Source organism: Garra rufa, chromosome 1, assembly GCF_049309525.1.
Source record: "Garra rufa chromosome 1, GarRuf1.0, whole genome shotgun sequence".
Lineage (NCBI taxonomy): Eukaryota > Metazoa > Chordata > Actinopteri > Cypriniformes > Cyprinidae > Garra > Garra rufa.
Window position 1 is genome coordinate 26,567,979 of NC_133361.1, and position 23,666 is coordinate 26,591,644.

The window sequence follows — 23,666 nt, forward strand, 5'->3', positions numbered from 1 at the left end:
TTCCTACCTGCTGCTTGTGTTCACAATCTTAGCCCCGCCTCCTCAACCTTGTGTCCCAAATTCTGGAAGCTGATTGGATGCGCGGCGGGATGATTGACAGGAGTATGGAGTACCTGGAAATCAGTCGCTTACGGAGCGTATCAGCGAGAGCGATGTGGACTCTGAAGCGGGGTCGAAAATAGTGAAACATCCCCGGGAATATCGCTGAATTTGTCGCTCCGACAGACTAAAACACACCTACACGCCCGCCGGCTCTACTGGATGTATGAAAAGAAGATCTAAAGAGGAATAAATTGTAAATTCAATTTTTCTTTCGCCGGAACGCTAACCGAAATATCGGCCTTTCGCGGTCCCAATGCTGTGGTCGCGTCAAAGAAAAGGATGACTGTTTGATTTTGTTTCATTCCTCACCGCATCGCCTTCCTCTGTTTTTCCCGGCCCGTCTGTTTTGGACCTGCTATGGTGGACTCGAATGCAATGAGGAAGACTTTTGTGGTCCCGGACATAAAGCCGTTGGATCAGTATGACTTGACCAGAGCCAGAATCTGCGCCAGTGTCGGGTGGCTGCTGGCGAAATCTTACGGCAATGCAGGTATACAGTGGCCCTGTGTCAAACCCTAGTGAGCTGACTAGCCTACCTAGATTGCTTTTTTTCCCTCCTGAGTCATCTTAACATGTGTGGGCAGCATCTTAACCCAAAACTGCGGATAATATGCTGTTTGTGATCTCCAAAATACTGTCTAGCTAGACAGCTCGCTAGGTTATGTGAGACAGCCATTTGTGTCTAATGTATTTTCTATTTCCTTCTCAAATCATGTGCTCTTCTGTCTCTCACCTGTGTGTTTTGAGGCCAGTATGTGCTCATTGTTCAGTGACTGCGGAGGAAAGCATGTGTGAAGGTGAACAGCGTGTAAACTCAGCGTTTTTCCACAACACAAAGACCATATGTGACCCTGGACCACAAAACCAGTCATAAGGGTCAATTTTTGGAAATTGAGATTTATACATTTATTAAAGCCGAATAAATAAGATTCCCATTGATGTGTGGTGTATTAGGATAGGACAATATTTGGTCGAGATACAAGTATTTTAAAATCTGTAATCTGAGGGTGCAAAAAAATCTAAATATTGAGAAAATCGCCTTAAAAGTTGTCCAAATGAAATAGGAAATTTACTAAATATTTTCACGGAACAGGGTCTTTAATATCCTAATAATTTTTGGCATAAAAAAAAATCGATAATTTTGCCCCATGCAATGTATTTTTGGCTATTGCTACAAATATACCCATGCTGCTTAAGACTGGTTTTGTGGTCCAGGGTCACATATGAGAGGTTGAAAGCTGCTGGTTGTGATCCAGCAATGTCTTGCTACGACTCTGGCTTTCTTGAATTATGTCTTTAATGCCTTCATAGTCTAACACAAGGTCTAAAAGTGTGCTTTGCACCCATTAGTCACTGATAACACATGAATAATATGATACAATCTTTGCATAATAGTATAACAATCCTATAAGGACAAATCAGATTTGTGTAATTATATATAACAAATAGTAATAATACAGAATAAAGTAAATTCTTAAAAAATAATAAACTATGCTTTAATATGACAGAGGATACAACGTGTCCTTGTTTGCCCGTGATCATTTTCCATGCGGGCTTAATCGCACACGTGCTTAATCCTTGCAGTAGACACGTTGTTGTCTGGGAATTATGATATGATGGGCAGAAATGTAATAGTTTTGACCTGAATATGAATTTATGCATTTTGTGAGCGCCTGCTCTGAAAGCACCTATGTGTCATGACGCGTGCACACACCCACTATCACGAACCCTTTTGTTAGTACACCCACAAGACCACTTACAAAGATGAAGGAGGTCTTGGTTTCTGACTGAGCAGACGGTTGATCATTACTAACACGCTTGGTATGTTTCAGTACTTCAGAAATGTTACAAAAAAGACATATATGATGATGCTTGACGTCAAGCAGTGACAGCCGTGTCCTGCAGTGTGACGTCATATATCAGGGGTGTTGTATTTGTAGCAATAGCCAAAACTACATTGTATGGGTCAAAATTATTGATTTTTCTTGTATGCCAAAAATCATTAGGATATTAAGTAAAGATCATGTTCCATGAAGATGCTTTGTAAATTTCCTATCGTAAATATATCAGTAATAAAATATGCATTGATAAGAACTTCATTTGGACAACTTTAAAGGCGATTTTCTTAATATATAGATTTTTTTGCACCCTCACTTTTCTCAGATTTTCAAGTATTTGTGTATCGGCCAACTATTGTCCTAACAAACCGTACATCAATGGAAAGCTCATTTAGTCATCTTTCAGATTATGTATTAATCCCAATTTTAAAAAATGGACCCATATGACTGGTTTTGTGGTCTTGGGTCACATATAGGCATCACTTTCACAGCTGCTTAATCACAGTTTATTGAAATATTTGATTTGTATTAAATTACACTTAAAAATGAAAGTAAAATTAGGTGATATTTAAATATTATTTAAATACATTTACAAAACAGAAATCTGAATATTGGTTAAAGCCAGGTTTAGAATTTATATATTGAACATATTAAAGGTTTTTACTGAGGGGTTTTTGAATTGGTCACTCCATAAATCAGAGAGAGGAAAAATCTTATAGCCAGGAAAAAAAAGTTCAGTTATAAAATTTCACCATGTTTTTTAAAAAAGAAAATGTTATATAAATCAGTTGAGTTTTATATGAGCAAACACCTCTGTAAAAAAAACTTTAGAATATACACAAGTCATTAAGAGTAAGTACAGTAAGATTTTTAGTGTTTTTAAAGAAAACATTTTGATCCAAAGTACAGCAAAAACAGTACACAATTTAAAATAATGTTTTCTATTTGAATATATTTTAAAATGTAAATTATTCCTGTGATTTCAAAGCTCAATTTTTAGCATCATTACTTCCGTCACATGATTTTTCCCGAAATCATTCTAATATTCTGAGTTGCTGCTCAAATAACATTTATTATTATTATTTTTATGTTGAAAACAGCAGAGTAGATTTTTTTTTTTAGGTTTCTTTGATGAATAGAAAGTGCAGAAGAACAGCATTAATCTGAAATAGAAATCTTGTGTAACATGATGGTTTTATCATCAATTTGAATCAATTTAACACATCCTTGCTAAATAAAAGAATTTCTATTAAAAAAGTTTTATTTCAGATAAATGCTGATCTTTGGATCTTTCTATTCATCAAAGAATCCTGAAAAAAATTACTTAACTGTTTTAAATATTGATAATAATAAAAAAGTTTCTTGAACAGCAAATCAGCATATTAGAATATTTCTGAAGGATTATGTGACAGTAGTAATGATGCTGAAAATTTAGCTTTGCTCACAGGAATAAATTACATTTTAAAATATATTCAAATAGAAAGCAGCTATTTTAAATAGTAAAAATATTTCATATGCTGTATTTTCAGTCAAATAAATGCCGGCTTGGTGAGCAGAAAAAACTCATTAAAAAAAAAAAAGCCTTCAGGGATATGCAGTGTAGTTAAAATCTACAGATGCAAATAGATAACGTTTAATAAAATAGACACTTAAATGTGTATTTTAGATATCTTCTTTTCACTAGTCAGAATGAAGACATGTTATGGAAGCAAAATATACCTAAGTGTGTGGAGAAAAAAAATAAAAATAAGATTTTGTACTGTCTTGACATTGAAAGAAACAACCAGTCCTAGTGTCTAAAATACGCATTTTCAATATTCAAATACATTCAAGAAATATCCATGTCATTTGTTAACTCAATTTATTTCCCACTGTGACCATGCAGCCTTACATACTCCGTTGCCCTTTTTCTCTTTTGCACTGGTAGTTCACATCAATATTGGTTACTGGATTTTAAAACCAGTGTGAGAATATTTTTTCATTAGGCCTAGCTGATGCATCACTCAGTGTTTTTGCACAGTATATATTCTCAGTGTTCCCCTAACAGTCAGACGAGAAGGACCTCTGTGCTCAACAACAGCTCACTGGCCTGCGAATTGAAACTCACAAGTCAAAGATTTGTTTTTCATTTCGGGTGCAGCAGACAGGGCAGTGAGTGTGGTTGTGTGTTCTTCGATTGTTTTTGTAAAAGCGCCATTGTGTTCACCTAATGAGCCACTGTTAATTCAGATTGTAAGTCTGCATTCCTGCACTTGCTTTAGTCCTTGAGCCCATCGTCGTGCACAAACTGCAGGCCAAGATTTAACGGTTCTCTTTACTCAAAAACGTTTAACTCTGAAACGGGTGGAGAATTAAAGGATAATTAAAGATGTTTTGTGTTTGCGTGAGTAATCTTCAATCTGCAGTCTGTAATTTTCAACAACAAACAAGAGTTTCGATTATGCAATGGCGTGACCTCTATGTGTTATAAAGGTACTTTTAGAACATTAAGTGAAAGTCAAAAATATCGTAAATAACAGAGCATAATCTAGAGCTATGCTGTTGTGTTTCTTTTTTTTATCTTAGAATGCATTGCTTTGTACAAAAATGGCAGATGAGGCAAGAGGAGATAAAATAAACTTTGTTTTTAATATTTTAATGATATTATTTTTTTCTAATATTTGTGTGTAAGTGCATTTTTGTGCTTACTGTAGTATCACACCATTAGCTTAGCATTGCAACCATGGAATTCCTAGTGGAAAAACTACATTACCCATGATTCTGCAGAGAAATCTGCACCAATCAGAATTTGCGATGTCTGTAGATCAGTAGTTTTGTATTTCTATGTTGTTTTTGATTAGAGTGTCATTACTGAGGGAGTCACATGCAGCTATTACAGAAGGTTCAAATGCTCACTGATGCTCCAGAAGGAAAAAACTATGCATTAAGAGCTGGGGGTGTGAACTTTTGAACAGAATGAAGATGTGTGCATTTTAAGAAGCTACAGGTGATACTGATGTTTCCCAGAAGGCAAAATAATAAAAAATAAGTTAAATTTACCCTGATTTTCAAAATAAAGTTTTCACCCCCTGGCTCTTAATGCATTGTGTTTTCTTCTGAAGCATCAGTGAGCGTTTGAACCTTCTGTAATAGTTATATTGAGTCCTCAATATATGTAATAGTTATATGTGACCCTGGACCACAAAACCAGTCTTAAGTCGCTGGGGTATATTTGTAGCAATAGCCAACAATACATTGTATGGGTCAAAATTATTGATTTTTCCTATATGTCAAAAATCATTAGGAAATTAAGTAAAGATCATGTTCCATGAAGATTTTTTGTAAAATAACTACTGTAAACCTATCAAAATGTAATTTTTGATTAGTAATATGCATTGCTAAGAACTTAATTTGGACAACTTTAAAGGTGATTTTCTCAGTATTTTGATTTTTTGCACCCTCAGATTTCTGATTTTCAAATAGATGTATCTCGGGCCAAATATTGTCCTATCATAACAAACCATACATCAATAGAAAGCTTATTTATTGAGCTTTCATATGATGTATATATCTCAGTTTTGTAAAATTTAACCTTATGACTGGTTTTGTGGTCCAGGGTCACATATTGAAACCTCATATGAGTCCCTCAGTTGTCCTCAGCTCAAAGATGGATCTCAAAATTATACAGTAATTGTTAGAAATGCTTCAAATACACAAAAGTGCTGAAAAACCAAGGAATTTGTAGGACCAGAAAGATTTTTCTGAAGAACAGCAGGCAGTTTAACTGTTCAGGACAAACAAGGGATCACTAAACAAACAAAACAAACAAAAAAACACACAGCTGTTGATCATTCAGGTAACAATAGTATTAAGAATCAAGTGTATGAAAACTTTTGAACAGGATCATTTGAATAAATTCAGCTATTATTTTCTCTTGTGGACTATATGTAAACATCTTTAAAATGAAATGTCTCATAACATGCGTTTTGTATGATTCCTCTTATTTTGGTAAAATAATTACCATTTTGCTGATTCTGCAAGGTGTGTAAACTTTTGACCTCAACTATATATGTATTTTAAGTAATATTAAGGCTATTGTTCTCTTATGTCTATTTTATTGCTACAAAAAAATAATTATAATTATCCGATTACTCGTTTAATCTCTGGAATAATCGACCGATTACTCAATTACCAAAATAATCGTTAGTGTCAGCCCTAGTTCTGATACACCTTGGAACTGGTTGGTTTGATTAACGGCTTAAAACTGCTAAACTAAGGCTCTCTATAGAAAAAATACTTTGGGGAAACAAGGTGTGGGCACTAATGCACTCTTGGAGTGATTTGTAAGTCTTCCATGTGGATTGTTTATTTGTATAGTGTGTGGAATTCCTGCCTATGTTGAATCTTTCGTCTATTTCACTTATGAGATTAAAGGATGGTCATGATCTGTCTATGAAAGAAGCAAGCAGTGAGGTTTCAGTCACAACATGATCCTGCTAAATTAAATATAGAAACACCTTAAACTCCACAGACATTTTATCTTCTAGCTTTTCTCACAAAATGTTCCTTTCGTTGCAGATAATCCGCCACACATAGTTAGGATCTGCCCTGAGTGTGAGAAACTGACATCCCCTTAATTCACCTGGTTGATGTGTAATTAAGTTGTGAACGCCAGTGTGTGGCACTTCTGTGTTTGTATTCACTCCCTGCATCAATAGCAGACCTGCGCGACCACACCCTCTGGTCAAAGTCACCCGGTTTGGCAAACACAGCCGAGCCAAAGAGAAATCTCACAAGATTAAAGAGGCTTGGCTGGAGCGATGGCTGCATTTCAGTGTGTGTGTGTGTGTGTGTGAGACGGTAGAGCTGTGATCCATCACTGCACTTGTTTCCCTGCTTGAACTCAATGACATCATCACTTTGACTGTGAGTCTGTGATGTAGCCCTCATATTCATATCAGAGCCCTGGTCCTACGCTTGAGCTGTAACCCACGCTTTTAAACCATGCTGTGCTGCTAATTGCTACCTGTGTTATCAGCAAGGTGTTTTTTTTTTTTTCCGAGTGGGTTTTTTGGCTTCACGCTGGATGAACTCGGCTCAATAAAGATCTATCCTTGGAGCGCTGTCCTACATGCAGGAGCGCTGAGTTCAATTACAGCCTGAATGCAGATGATGAGATTCAGCCGAGGCAAGCTCGACTGCTATTGTAGCTTTCACTTTGGGGTTAAAAGGACAGTTTATGCAAAAATGCAACTACTCATCTTCATGTCAGTCCAAGCCTGTTAGATCTTCGTTCTTCTTTGGAGCAAATTAAGATATTTTTGATGAAATTTGAGAGCTTTCTGACCCTTCATACACTGTTAGACATTTCAAAGGGTTTTTACAGTAACTTACTGGCAACACTGTTGCCAGTAAGTTACTGTAATTAGGATTTACAGTACCCAACTGTATTTCAGTTTACAGTAAGCTACTGTAGTAATGTACTGCCATATATTATGGTAATTCATTGTTTTGTATATAGATTTAATTAAATTTTATAATTTTTATATAGAATTAATTGTATAGTTACTACTGATATTCAATTCAAACAGACACAATTATTCCAAAATATCACATTTTTTTTATTTAAACACTGCATATATAACACTGAAACACAGAAAAAAATATTCCAATGCTGGAACACTGCATCTTCACTCTTTCTCCCATCAAATGGCATTACAGGTGCTGCTCCAAAACGTAGGTCACCTTTGCTCACCGTCCACTTTGTTACACAGAGAAATTTGTTCCCTGAAAGAAAAAAACAAAAAAGAAATTACACATTTGTAAAAGACAAACCCCCATATGGAATACACAAACCTCTCAAAATCATAGTGAAGTTATCTTACCATGAATTATTAGTCCCAGCGTGGCTGACCTGCGCTTGTCCTCTGTGATGCTTCATTTGAGTTGCCTTTAAACACGCACACAAAATGCAGTAAATATTAAATTCAATTTAAAAAAAAAGGCAGCTGGTCATAAAACTTTTGTTTAACCTAGTTAACATACGATTTTGTATTCTCAACTATAGGCTATGCTGAACATTAAATAACACCTGAACAAAATTTCACATTAGCTAACTTACTGTTAATATAAGATTATGCTTTGCGCGTTAAAATAATTTTATTTGGTAATTTAATAAGCTGACAGCGTCGTTTGTTAATTGAAAGTAGGCTACAGCGCAGTTTATCGTGGTAAAGTTTATGTACCATAATGTTGACGAGTAAATGTTACTAGGTTAAACTGTTGGGCAAAAATCTGACAAACCACACACAAACAGACATACAAATAACAAATATATATATATTACCTTGCTTGCTTGTAAGGTGCGTCAATACACAGCGCAGATGCTCTCCGGAACTCTCCCGCTCTCGGGTTCCATCCCCGGGGGAAACCCCCGGCACTGCCTCGCTGGTTCCGTGTCCTCAGACGCGAGCGGCGCGACGCGACAAAAGACGGTATAGAAACCATTATAATCCGTGAAACTATCCACAATAGATGCAGGACAGTAAACTGGTGGCCCAGTATATTTCTGAAGTTCAGTAGTACTCTAAATACGCTGTTCCACTCGCACTGTTTCTGAAACGAAGGATAAACTCCTGTGGCGCAAAATCCTGTCAGTCAAAATGTAAAAGAAATGAGGAAAAGAATTATCTCAATGGAGTGGCGCCAAAGAGGTCGTTACCACAAATACAGTAGTATACCTCAATTTTTAAAAATACAGTTAGTCTCTGTATGTGGTGTTTGACGTCACAGAAAATTCCCATGATGCAAAGGGAATTACAGTTATTTACTTTAAAGGGAATTTGCTGTTTTATACTGGGTGATATACAGTAAAAAACTGTAGAAATTACAGAAATGTCTAACAGTGTAGACAACAACGCAACTGACACATTCAAGGCCTAGAAAGATGGTAAGGAAATTGTTAAAATAGTCCATGTGACATCAGTGGTTCAACTGTGATTTTATGAAGCTAGGAGAATACTTTTAACAACTTTATTCAACAACTTCTTCTCTTCCGTATCAGTCTTCGATGCGCTTTCTTGACAGTGCATGGGCCATGAGCGTTGCTGTCTATACAGGGTCAGAAAGCTCTCAGATTTCATCAGAAATATCTTAATTTGTGTTTTAAAGATGAGCTAAGGTCTTCTAGGTTTGGAAAAACATGAAAGTGAGGAATCAACGACAGAATTTTCTCCCTTTAAGAATTTATTAAAGCCCTTAACATGGTAAGCTTTGTTGCAAGTATTTGTGCCATGAATGTGAATTATAGCTAAAAAAAATAGCCATAATATCACCAAAGAAAAATCCAAATAGACAAACATTTAAAAAAGAAGCCCATATGCTCTGATAATAAAAAAGAAACATTGATTGCAAGACAAAATAAAAAAAAAACACTGTAATGATAAAGTGGCAAATGTTTCAGTTTTTATCTTGCATTCAGTGTTCTGTGTTTTTTTCATTATTATGGTACATTTACATGACAACAATTTACTAGAGAGTTTTTCTTTGCATTTTTAAATGCCTTTTCACTAGGGCTGTAACGTCCCAGTCGAATAGTCGATTAATTGGTCGATACGGTCTGGTTCGACCAAAATTCTGATTGGTCGATTTTTTGCCGCGCTCATTTCATCAGGTGGAAAGCACTAATTGTGTTATATTATATTAGCATTGCAGTCATTAGGATAACAGAGGTAGTAAAACGTGGTTCAGGCTGAATTAATTACGATGTATCATAATCGGTCTGTATATAGGAAACATAAACATTCACCTCTGTAACATCTATATGCGTTAATCAGAATTACGATGCGATCAAATGGCGCCAAACATACGCACGTGAATTACACGCGCATCACTTCTCCGCATTCAATATGAACTGAACTACAACATCACCTGATGACAACGGTCAGACATACAGCGGTAACATTATTGCAGTATGACGGGTAAAGAAAGATTCATTCATTTTGGCACGCACATTTACAACTCACTCACTGACGAGACAATCACTGACAAGCTACGCCAAATCGCGCTAAAAATCGCATTCGATTCGATTCGATTTTGAGCGCGATTAGGCGTAGCTTGTCAGTGATTTACGCCTCTGAACACTCCAGCTGAACGCAGCTGAACGCACGTGATGGAGATTTACTACTAATCAAAGTACCGGCTTCATTCACTAAACGCGCCTTAGAATCGCTTTCGATTTATCGCCCAGCCCTACTAATTAATGTAACATACTTTTTTTTTTTTTTCTCCACAACGTCATTTTTAGTCGAAAGTTTCAGGACTTCAGTCGACCAAGATTTTCTTTGGTTGATTACAGCCCTACTTTTCACACAGATTATCAAAAAGATTAAAAACGCTGTATTCATGCCAGGCCAGTACTTGGCGCTGTCACTTTGTAGGGAAAAGCTACATGACTGCACACAACTATAAACTGAACACATGATCCACATTCATATGGTGTCACCACCATTTTCACAAATTTATGTTTTTGTAGTTTACATGGAGACTATAATTTTTAAAAATAATAGTAAAAAAGTTGTTTTCAAAAGTTTTCAGACCCCCTAAGTAGTTCAACAGTAATGTTATAAAGCTACAAGAATACTTTTTGTGTGCAAAGAAATCAAAAATAATGTCTTTATTCAAGAATTTCTTCTCTTCCCCATCTAAAAAGCATTTTCAGGCCCCCAAACAGCATTGTTGCATAAATGAACGGCCAGAATGCTGAAAGTTTTCAGTTTTTAGCTAAAAACAACATTGTGTAAATGCAAATTCAAAAATATCTTTTTTAATTTGAGAGTATATAAATGTGACCTTGGACCACAAAACCAGTCTTAAGTCGCTGGGGTATATTTGTAGCAATAGCCAAAAATACATTGTATGGGTCAAAATTATTGATTTTTCTTTTATGCCAAAAATCATTAGGAAATTAAGTTAAATTAAAGATCATGTTCCATGAAGATTTTTTGTAAAATTCCTACTATAAATATATCAAAATGTAATTTTAGTGATTAGTAATATGCATTAAGAACTTAATTTGGACAACTTTAAAGGTGATTTTCTCAGTATTTTGATTTTTTTGCACCCTCAGATTCCAGATATTCAAATAGATGTATCTCGGCCAAATATTGTCCTATCATAACAAACCATATATCAATAGAAAGCTTATTTATTGAGCTTTCATATGATGTATATATCTAAGTTTTGTAAAATTTAACCTTATGACTGGTTTTGTGGTCCAGGGTCACAAATGATTATTTAAATCATGTAGCTTGTTTAAGATATTATTTACTTCAAATTATTATTATATTTGTAATTGTTATGATTATTGTAGTGCAATTTTCCCTGGTGTTGTTAATGGTATACTCTCAGAAAAAAAAAAAAAAAAAAAAATGTGCCACTGGGGTGATACCTTTTTAAAAAAGATACTAATATGTGACCCTGGACCACAAAACCAGTCTTAAGTAGTACGGGTATATTTGTAGCAATAGCCAAAAAATACTTTGTATGGGTCAAAATGATTGATTTTTCTTTTATGCCATAAATCTTTAGGATGTTAAGTAAAGATCATGTTCCATGAAGACATTTAGTAAATTTTCTACTGTAAATATATCAGTACTGTAAATATTTCCTTCTGGAGAACCTAATTTTTGATTAGTAATATGCATTGCTAAGAACAAATGTCAAGGTGATTTTCTCAATATTTAGGTTTTATTTTTGATTTATTTATTTTTTTGCACCCTCAGATTCCAGATTTTCAAATAGTTGTGTCCTATTTCTATATCAATGAAAAGCTTATTTATTCAGCTTTCAGATGATGTATAAATCTTGTTGTTATTATGTACCTTTAAGGTAATAATATGCACATCTTAGTTAAACATTAGGTACAATGGTGTGCCTTTTGAAAAAGATATCACATCGTTTTTGTACCTTTTTTTTTTTTTTGCTCTGAGTGTACCAACTGTTGAAATATACAAATAAATAGTAACAAGTACTCAAACACCTGTATTGCAGCGAATTTTGCATGGTTAGGTACTAGTAATGTTGTCTACAGAAAATCTAATTTGGTTTTTGTACTGTAAGTCGCAGCTTCATTTTGGATGAAGTTGGTTGTAATCCTTGGAGCTCTGTCCTAGTTGTAAGAGCGTTCAGTTCAAGTACATCTTGAACACGACTGATAAAATTAACTGAGAGTGATTTCAAGCCAGGCTTTTAGTAGGTTAAGCCTACTACACTGATGCTAGTACATCTAGTCCCATAACAAAGTTTTACAAACATCAGCAAAAAAACTGAGTTAAACTAAACACATATCTTTAACACCCAAAAGTGAAACTCCCTTCTCAGATGGCAGAGTTATTCTTATCTCCCTCGATAACCATAAGGCAGAATAATATGCTTTTACTGATAAAGTGTTCTTTCTTGAGTGTTTAAGGACAGCCAGTGATACTATGACCCGAAATGCTCGTTCTTCTCTAATGGTCCTGTGAGCGTTTTGCCTGTATTAGTCATGCTGGAATCATCTGTGTGTCACTGCAGTGACTAAACAGGTGAGGTGGCTCAGAATGGCCGTGGCCATTGTTTGTTTTTTTATCAGGTTGTTTAGGTAATTACTTGAAGAGCACGCCCTACAAATCTGAATTCTTCAAAATGAAAGCCAAGATTAGAATGAGAGTCCAGTGGGATTGTCTTGTCTTTTTAACTAGTGAAGTTTGGACACAAAGTGGCTACTTGCATTTTCTTTTTGGGTCGCTGACTCAGCTTCCCGTGTTGGTGTTTGCTAGAAATATGAGGAACGCTTTGTTTGTAGGCATACCTTTGTACACATGCTGGTCAAAACACAAGCAAGGGCTTCAAAGAAGTTAATTTGGAAAAGAACGTCTTTTTTCCAGAACCATTAACCTGACTGAAAGAAACTGCTTCTGGTAAAAGATTAAAAGCCTGTTTGTTTAATATCAGTCAGGATGACTTTACTGAAGTTTGCCATGTTTGACGGTTTAGTAAATTAGTACTTAATTCATAGTATGCTTTTTAAAATGTACAAACTGTTCAAAAATGTTTTTTTTTTTTTTTTTTAAGTTAAGAGAAGGCTTTTATTAAGGCTGTATTTATTTGATGAAAAGTACATTAAAAATATTAGAGAAATATAACAGAGAGTTTTTTAGGGAAAATATTGTGTGTTTTTTGCATTTTTATAAGCTTATTAATTGGAAAAACTAAATCAAATATGTGTATGTTTTAAAAAGTAAAAGTAAACTACCTAAAGTCTAAAAGGTGATCTAAAATAGTGAAAAACTCTAGGGAAAAATGGTGCAGCATTTATTAGATCAAAGCTACTAAGAAATATTAAAACTACATCAAATGTTTGTATGTTTTGAAAAGTAAAAGTAAACTACCAAAAAATATAAAAGATGATCTAAAATAGTGAAAAACTTGAGGGGGAGAAAATGGTGCAGCATTTTTTTACTCAAAAATACTAAAAGTATATTATATAACAAAATCAAATATTTGTCCGTTTTAAAAAGTAAAAATGAACTAGCTCTAAAGGGTGATCAAAAATAGTGAAATGTAGCATTTATTTGATCAAAAATACAAAACTAAATCAGATATTACTACCAGTCAAAAGTTTTTGAACAGCAAGATTTTTAATGTTTTTCAAAAAGTATTGTCTGCTCACACAAGCCTTTATTTGATCTAAGGTACAGCCAAAATTGTGAAATATTTTTACTATTTAAAATAACTCTTCTATTTGAATATATTTTAAAATCGAATTTATTCCTGTGATCAAAGCTAAAAAAAAATTAGCGTCATTACGTCAGTCTTCAGTGTCACATGATCCTTTAGAAATCATTCTAATATGCTGATTTGCAGTTTGATGAATAGAAAATCCAAAGATCAGCATTTATCTAAAATAAAAAGCTTTTGTAACATTACACACATTATCATTCAAAAGCTTAGAGTCAGTATAATTATTTATTTTGAAAAAAAAAATTAATTCCTTTATTTAGCAAGGATGCTTTAAATTGATTGAAAGTGATGATCAAGACATTTATAATGTTACAAATGATTTCTACTTCAGATAAATGCTGTTCTTTTGAACTTTCTGTTCATCAAAGAAACCTGAAAAAATCTGTTCAGCTGTTTTCAACATCATAACAATAAGTTTTTGAGCAGCAAATCAGAATATTGGAGTGATTTCTGAAGCATCATATGACTAGAGTAATGATGCTAAAAAATCAGCTTTGAAATCACAGGAATAAATTCCATTTTAAAATATATTCAAATAGAAAGCAGTTATTTTAAATAGTAAAAATATTTTGAAATTTTAATGTTTTTGCTGTACTTTAAATAAATGCAGCCTTTATTAGCAAAAGAGACTTTAAAAAACATAAATCTTTTGACTGGTAGTGTTTATATAATTTTAACCTAAAACCTGGATGTTATAAGATATTTTCTTATTTGCAATGTACCTGGTTATTGCATCAGTGCATATACTTATTTTTTTTTATTTATTTTTTTGTCAAGCACATGACATTTTGTTGATGAAGCTGTCTCGTCATATATGGATTATTCCTAACCCGAGAGGCCAGTGGACCACAGCAAGATGGTCATAAAGCGTCTGTGTGGTCTTCCAATTGCGCCTGCTGGCCTTTAATTAAAACAAAAATGGACTTTAATGCTCAATGTTCCCATGACAACCCTCTTCAAATGTGAGGCTGACCCTTCTCTGTAGTGTAAAGGAGCTATTCCGCTTTATATCGGAAACTTGAAACACTGCTCTCCTGATACACATCCTAACGGTGTAATGTTCTTTTGTTGGCTTTAGCTGTCTGTGTTTGAAGTCTTATTGAGATGTGACAGGCGTGTAAAGCTCAGCTGACCGCATGAACTGTGGGTGTGGGGGAAGCTACATCCTATTTGCTGTTGTCTCCTATAGACTTCTATGTAAAATCTCTGTTTGCTTTTGGAGTCCTGCTCAGCTGACTCAAGTCAAACCATTTTAATGAATAACGCTCAGAGCCATCGTCTCCTTGAGGTTATTGATTTTACGTTTCTGTCCTCTGCTGCCATTGAGCAAGACCTCCTGAATATCTTAACCTTTAACCTCTTCATTGACTGGAATTGGTGCGTGTGTGTGAGAGAGAACGAAAGCATATCGGATAGCGTGTATGTTAAGGAAGAACAGAGTGATACAGGTAATGTTTACACATTCGGAGTTGGTTTTTGCTGTCATAATAGTGTCTAGGTTGTCATCTGACAAGAGTGTTTACCTCTCTTTCCTTGTTGATTTCCTTTCTTCCACTTCTTATGTGACATTGCTCAATGAAACAATGTAATACTAACTTAACTGCATTTTTGTGGTTTCTAGTAAGAAGCTAACTTTTAACTCTTTAACTCTTGGCAATGTTTTTTTGTCCACACTGAATGTGAAAGTGCTGCATGACATGACACAATTACAGCCAGTCAGAACAGACATGTTTAAAATATTTTTTTTGTAGTTGTGATTTTGACTAATGAGATTTCATGGGGTGGAGCTACCATGCATGATACAGCAGAAAATCATTTGATCACCAAAGCATTTTGACATTTAACATGAATGTCACCGATTATGTTGCACCTAGTCAGGACACAAAAGATTGGTATGGTGAGATCTGTCTAAAAGAAATAAATTTTGATTCTGCAAGGATGCATTGAATTATAATTGACAGTAAAGACTAGGACTGGGTAAAAAAATATTGATTTTTTTTTCTATTTTATTCGACTCTCATTTTTACGAAATGGTATTGATTCTTAAATCCCAAGAATCGATTAGTCTAGCCAGTTTTCAGTTAATATATGCAACATTGTAGAGCTCCTCCCATCCAACAAATTGCAATAAGCTTTGTTACTTTTGATATAAAACACAGTCTCAGATTTCAGATTCTGTCCATTTTATTACAATACTCAAACAATACATGGCATTTTGGCACTGTTTAATGTGGAGTAATAGATCGATGTAGTGCCTCAGTTCAAGAGAAGCGATGAATTGATCATCTGTTCCACTTTAATACCAATTGCAGCACAAAATAAACAAAGGAACATCTGAAGGTATGTTAAAAGAAAGAGTACAACTTACCGCGCAAAGACAGCTTGTAAACATTGTCAGGTAATGTCACATTTACCTCAGAAAAAACATGTTTGGTGACCACAAACTCCTTGAAAAATGAACTGAAACAAAAATGAAATGAAAAATGGACTCTAGAGAGGAGCATTTTGCTACATTCATCATATATCATATTCATTAGAATACTGTTCTTCAATGTTTAATTTATGTTTGAATAAGTCTCTCAAGTTTTTATGACACCTACCATTTAAATGTTTATTTCTAACAACATATTGGAGTAGCAATATAATTATGTAATTAGGGGCCAAGCACCGAAGGTGCGTAGGCACCTATTGTATCCGTTGGCGTTCTTATTCTTCTTCCGTTTCTTCCGCCGCAAGTCTATGGCAGCCCATAGAACCGCTTGCGGGAAAGTTGTATAATTTGGCACACTGATAGAGGACAGTCTCATCTTTAACCATAGCAAGTTTGGAGTCTCTAACTCAAACTCTCTAGCGCCACCACTTGTCCAAATTTTCACTTTCTTTTTGCTAATAACTTTTGAACCGTTAGCCACAAAATCGAAATTCTTCTTTTCTCTAAATCCTTAGGGCATGCCGAGTCGAATGAACACCGAAAATCGTGAGGTTTCGTTTTTTTTCTATAATTAATTGTTTGTAAAACCTACTTTTTCGAACTCGTCCTAGACGGTTTGTCTGATTTTCACCAAAATTGGCTCAGATCATCTTCAGACCATGCTGGCAAAAAGTTATGGAATTCAAGTTGATTGGACAAACAGTTCTCGAATAACGCACTAATTAATTCTACAAAAAGTAGAAGTTTTGTATGTGGCGTTGTCACCTCACACTGATTACACCACATCAATTTGGTAGCAGCGCCACCTATTGGTCAAGAGTAATAAGCCATTCATTAACTGCTAATTTTGAAATTTCAAAAAATGCTAATAACTGTAGATAGCATTAGCCTATTGTAATGGTCTCAAAATATTCCTTGGGTCATGCTGACAACATAGATGCCAAATATGCCACAGTTGGTCAAACTTCCTGTCCGCCATTTAGATTTTTGTTGAAAACCTACTTTTTCGAACTCCTCCTAGACGGTTTGTTTGATTTTCACCAAAAGCGAGTCAGATCATCTTCAGACTATGCTGACAAAAAGTTATGAATTTCATGTTGATAGATGAAACTGTTTTCGTACAGCGCCTCTACAAATTTTCGACTTGATGCCAAAATGATTCTGAGGCTTTATCTCTGCAAAGCTTTGACATAATGACACCAAACTTTGTGTGTGCGCCTTTGTCACCTCACACTAAACACACCACATCGATTTGATAACAGCGCCACCTGTTGATCAAACATAATAAGCCATTAAATCATATCAGTAGGGGTTCTACGTCATTTTTCTACGTCGTTTTGACTAAAATCATCTTAAAATTGCTTCCTTTTACATATTGTTGCAATTTGTCTGGTGTTCCTGCCATCCTTAGCTCCTCATTTTCCCCTTTGAGTGCTTGGCCCCGTAATTGCTGCTTGCAGCTATATTTGTAACCTTATTATTATAAAAACCTATAGTGTAATTTAAGTGTTTGTTTACAAATTAGTTAATTTCAACCTTGAATATTAAAGTAATAAAGTACCAACTGAGTCTTATGTATATTTTACAGCATTTAGATCAGATTTTTTTTTTCTTTGAGAAAATTTGGCATGTACTGTACCTGATATATATGTAAAATAATATTGGATTGAAATGCATTGAAACAGAGATCAAATCGAATCGCAAGCTTGTGAATCACAATCAAATTGAATTGTGAAATTTGTCAAAACCTAGCCCTAGTAAAGACATTTATAATGTTACAAAAGATATTTGTATTTAAATCTAAGTTTTCACAATAATATTAAGCATAATAGGTGTTCTTGAGCAGCAGATCAGTATATTAGAATGATTTTTGAAAGATCATGTGACACTGTTTTGTGTAAATATATTTTACAGTGTTGCTGCATTTTTGGTCAGATAAATGCACTCTTAGTTGAGCCTAAAACCGGGGTCGTCAACTGGTGGACCGCGGTCCAGATCCGGACCGCAAGATGCGTCCATGCGGACCATGAAAGCTTTTGACATATTTAAATAAAAAAATGCCAAACGCTAATTTCTAATAAATAAATTTATATCAAGCACACCAGGGTCAGCGTTTGGGTGCAATCTTCCGTGCAGTCATGAGAGCAGAGATCGGCCCATTGCGTACAGACAGATGTAGCTTTCACTGTTATTCAACTGTGCAATATGTTAAAGTGAAAGTAAAAACAGCGCTTTCAGTAACTGACGTGCACATTCTCTCAGAGACAATGATAGACGAATATACTTAATATGCTGATATTAATTTACTTCCCTAATATTTCTCTTGTGCGCCGAACACGGTAGGGAAAAAATAAAAAGAACGTATTTTGTGTAGGCTAAGGGTTGTTTTTGAAAGTCTGTGTTTAAAATAATTAATTTTCATTTATGACTGCAGTATTATTAGGGGTTTAGAAAATCTTTCAAAAGATTTCAGGTTGTCTTAAATGTGGGGACTAAAAGGCAAGAATTGCGATGAAACTTTATAAGGTTATCCATTGAATAAATATGAGCGCTGCATGTTTCAAAGTCAGCTGCGGCGCTGCTTTGTGTGCCATTCTGATAGCGCCTCCTGCTGGAAGAGAATGATCTGCCATTTTTAATCAGCTCGTATCAATCTTCTGTTGTCAAAAAGACCAATGTGAAAATCAGTCCTAGTTTTAGGCAGCAAACACGTAGAGTTGTAAATGTGAACTGATGGATCGACAAGATCATGTGTTATACAAATTTAAACAATTAAGGCAGTAAAATATGTATATGTTAATTAATATAATACTTGATTGACAATAATTGTTTAATATACGAATTGATACTTTTGACTCTTGAAGGCTGGAATGTGAAGTTTATAATTTAAGAAATCTTTTTTGTTTTGTGAAACCTGCATCTGAATTGTAAATCATGCTTTTTACAGTCATTTTAATTTATTTATTTATTTTTTGTTCAAGTCTTTAAAAAGGTATTTAAATGTCTAGAATTTAAGCTAAAATATACTGCAGAAACTCTGGTCTCGCAAAAAACATAAATAGTTTTTTATATATAAATGTCCGGACCTCGGCTGGTGAGCAGGGTTCATTACTGGACCTCGAGCCGTTTTAGTTGAAGACCCCTGGCCTAAAAGATGACTTTCAGAAACATCTTACTTACCCCAAAAACGTTTGTAGCGCATACTATATTATTTATTGCTTAGCATTACAACTGAGTTAGCATAGCAAACAATCAGACGCACTCAGTGCTCGAGTCCAGGTTTGCGAACCTTTCCCAATACTGTCCCTCTTTCTCCAAATTAATTTCCTGTCTACTTACTGTCCTATCGAAATAAAGAAAGGCATAAAATGGAAATAAATAAATAAATACATTTTTAAAAACTCGGGTTTGTTTTAAAACTTGTTTGGGTTTGTCTTTTTATGACTGGTTTAAATTGTGAGTAGCCTGTAATTTGAGCTGCAGTTCCAAACTAGCTTCCCCTGTGTGTGTGTGTGTGTGTGTGTGTGTGTGTGTGTGTGTGTGTGTGTGTGTGTGTGTGTGTGTGTGTGTGTGTGTGTGTGTGTGTGTGTGTGTGTGTGTGTGTGTGTGTGTGTGTGTGTGTGTGTGTGTGTGTGTGTGTGTCTGGTATTCCCCACATTATCAAGACCAAATGTTCCCACAAGTACAGTAATACCAGTAAATTTTGACCTTGTGAAGACATTTTTGTTGGTCCCCATGAGCAAACAAGCTTACAAATCATTTAGAATGAAGCGTTTTGAAAATCTAAAATGGCAGTTAGTTTTGTGTGAGGGGGTAGGTTTAGGGTAAGGGGGTAAATATAAAAACTATTGTCTATAGAGTGTCCACACAGAAAATGGAAGCCAGTATGTGTGTCTGTGTGTGTATCCAGCGCTTGTCCCACTAAATTCCGCCCTAGTTTAGTGTCGCCCTCTCTATTTTCAGGTATTGCTCTCCCATCTTTTCTCTGAAGGTGCAGTACAGACCAGTCATTCATTGACTGCCAGTCTTACAGGGAAATGAAGCCTCTATCAGCTGCCCTCATCTCACATTTGCATCCTGCTTTGCATTTGGGTTTGAGCTTAATGTGTCAACCAGTTGGTGGGCAATGTATTGTTTCCCCTTCATTTTACAAATGAGTATCATTGTTTATTTATTTTTTGGCTTGCTGTTTATTTCAAATTTAGTGTATAATTTAGTGATCATTCATCAAAATGTCACATAAAACTTACTGTCTTTGAAACAATTGTGACCCTGGACCACCAGTCAGCATGGGTATATTTGTAGCAGCAGCAAAAAATACATTGTATGGGTCAACATTATCAATTTTTTTTTAATGCCAAAAATCATTAGGATATTAAGTAAAGATCATATTTCATGAAGTAAATTCCCTACCATAAATGTATCAAAGTTTAATTTTTGATTAGTAATATGCATTGCTAAGAACTTAGTTTGGACAACTTTAGGTCCAACTTTTAAGGTCCCATATTGTCAAAACCGAAATTTGCTGGCTTTTTTCATGATAACTGAGGTCTAGGGGCTATGTAACTACCATATAGATTTCAAAACAGTCAATCCACAGTAAACTGCACACAGCCTGCATAAAGTAGCTGTGCCTTTTCACAAGGCGCTGTGACTTCCGTACAGATGTGACGTCCGATCTACTCAGTCACCGCCTTCAGTCACCACCCCGAGCACCAATCATGCCCACCCTCCTTTTGTCAAACCCCCAGACAACATTGCGTCCATTCCATTGCTGAACAACAATGCAAAAACAAGTTGGGAAAACGCTGTTTAGTCGATGGATGTCAGGAAACTACATCATTGCACAGGCTTCCGAACAACATTAATATAAAAGACTAGTGGCACGTCAACTTCAGCCTCTTTCACACAGCCATTCCGGAAAATACACGGATAATGTGTCCCATGATTTGTTCCGGAATTGTTTGATTTGGTTCATTCACAAAGTAATTTTCCGGAATCTGTGCGTGCTTTACACACAACCCGTAAAGATCCCGTAAAGACATGTAATGCGACGCCTACGTTGCATTAAACTGAAAGTGCCGAACGATAGTCAGTTTTCGCATATTTTTGTTGTTGTGAAGAGTCGCAAGATAACGTGCATTATCACTACAACACAGCCTTTATAGCATTGGTTCTGGCTTTTGTTCACACAGCGCTCGTTCCGGGACTGATCCCAACAATGTTACTAGGTTCCCAACCCGGGATCGTTCCCAGAACTTTCAGGCAATTTTCCAGAATCAACGCACAGTGTGAAAGAGGCTTTACTAAAGCAATAGTTACATAGCTTACTGCAATCGTAGCTTACAAAAAACATTAATTACCATTAGGGGTGGGCGATTTGGTAAAAATATCATATCACGATTTTTTCAAGAAATATCACGATTCACGATTTTATCACGATTCTTTGTCATGTTGGTTTTACTTTTTAACAAGTTGTCTGAGTAGTACAGCCAAATTAATTTTTCTATTTTAAAACCAAAACCTTACAAGGTAACAGAATATAAAATAAAAAGAATGGCAGATATTTAAGCCAAAGTGGGCGAAGACAAAAAAATCTTTGTCATTATTTTCTTTGTTTTAAAAAAATAAGAACAAAGATAAGCTACATGTTACAAATACACATACTATACAAATAAAACAAACAGTGCTTTAATTTTCAGGTAAAGTCGGTGTATTTATCAGTAGCATTCAAGAAATTTAATTAACAAATATAAAAATAAAACACTATATACATTATATACATAAATTATACATAGAAGCAACATTTAAAGCAACTGTACTGAAGTTCAACTTTGTATTGAAGTTCTTCAGTCAAGAGCAGTGAGTGATTTTCCTTTGTGTTTTGTTTTATTAGCGTATCATCACCCAAAAATGACAATTCTGTCATCATTTACTCACTCTCGCATTTTTTTAAGCATAAAACATGCTGAACATAAAACTTATTTTGAATAATGTGGGTAACCAAACAGTTGCTGGGTCCCCAGTTACTTCCATATATTTTATTTATTTATTTTAAGTCAGTAGGGACCAGCTACTGTTACCCACATTCTTCAAAATATCTTCTTTTGTGTTAAGCACAAGAAAAAAATTTATAGAGATTTGGGACATGTGAGTGACAACATTTTTGGGTGTACTGTCCCTTTAATGACTATCGGCAGCATGTTTAGCTCTGTCGCAGAGCTGCACGCATCTATACAGGCGCGCATCCGTTTTTCTCTTAACTGTTTACTTTCACTTTAGATAACCAACTGTGTTTATATGTAATCCTTGCGTGTTTTTGACAGTATAAGCAAATTAAACGCCAAAGATAGCGCAGTTTAGTAATCAGGTGCTGTTTGACAGGCTTTTAGCGCACGTGCTTCAGGTTTACGCGCTCATGAAGCGCATGCCAGAACAGCGCGCGGACCAAACGGCGTTATTTTATGAAGGTATTTTTGGTACAAAACTACTGAACACATGTGAGAGCGGAATTTGTAGCTGTAGAGCATACCCACACATGTGTATCAATAAATTTGAAGTCACAGAGAAAAATTTTTTAGGAGTTGTAAACTTGTAGATTTTTTTCCTTTCCTACAAACACAACACAACAGTTACACTTTCACACATTCTTCACTGCAGGTGCACAAATCCGATTCTACGAATCACACATGAAGAAACTCGTACGCTCACATTTTTTGTACAGTTGCTGCAGTGAATATGGTGCAAAACGCATTCACACACCCGTATCAAAAATGTGAAGTCACGGACAAATTTTACACACCCGCCAAATTAATATGTGAATCCATACAATGAGAGTTGCAAACTTGTAGAATATCTGATCACAAATGCATTACTTTTCTTGGATAGTTTTCTAACATAATCGCAAGTCCAATTACTACAACTGCTTGAATCTGCTGCTACGAGTCTCAAACGCAGGTTTTTCGCCTTCAAATGACAAGTTCCGCGCGCTCTCACTTTTGTGGAGCAAAAGTGATTTGTGCATCTGTGAGGCAGCGGCAGGCCCTGTTCAGAGAGCAGACAATTTCGGCCAATCACCGCGCTGGCGATGTGAAGGACCAATAAGGTAACGTTATGCTTTTTTCTTATCTCCCCCCTGCAATCATTCACCGTTATACATTTGTTTAAGTAGTTTTAATATGTGCGCTGGTCGTCTAAGTTGGTAATCATTGTTTCTTAGTTGGGTTAATTAGCCTTTATTATTTCCTAACGTATCTGTACTGTTAAGTTTGCTATTCAATCGTCTCATAATTAAAGATACTCTCATATTAAACGATGTAAGTTATTCTTTATATTCTCTTCTGCTTTACCTTCTAGAAAAATGACAGAACAGTCTCATATCACATCAAATGTGTAATGTTACAATGTTTTTCTTTCTTTTGGTTTGGTTTGTTTTTGGTGGATGGTAACATTTATAGGAATAACGTTACCATAGTAAAGTAAAGGTATTTTATTTGCCCAGTAGGCATAATTGGAAGCTGTAGTGAGTCACAGAG

The 23,666-nt window shown here is 35.3% G+C and overlaps 1 protein-coding gene across 6 annotated transcripts in view; it reads left to right on the forward strand.

Annotated features, from left to right (window-relative positions):
- Nucleotides 1-149: 149 nt before the first annotated feature.
- Nucleotides 150-23,666, forward strand: part of camsap3 (calmodulin regulated spectrin-associated protein family, member 3) — a 65,600-nt gene continuing 42,083 nt past the window's right edge. For all 6 annotated transcript variants that reach the window (XM_073838041.1, XM_073838056.1, XM_073838049.1 and 3 more), the window contains exon 1: nt 150-592. In XM_073838041.1, the coding sequence (XP_073694142.1) occupies nt 460-592 (133 nt within the window). In that variant the 5' untranslated portion in view covers nt 150-459. The remainder of the gene's footprint in view (nt 593-23,666) is intronic.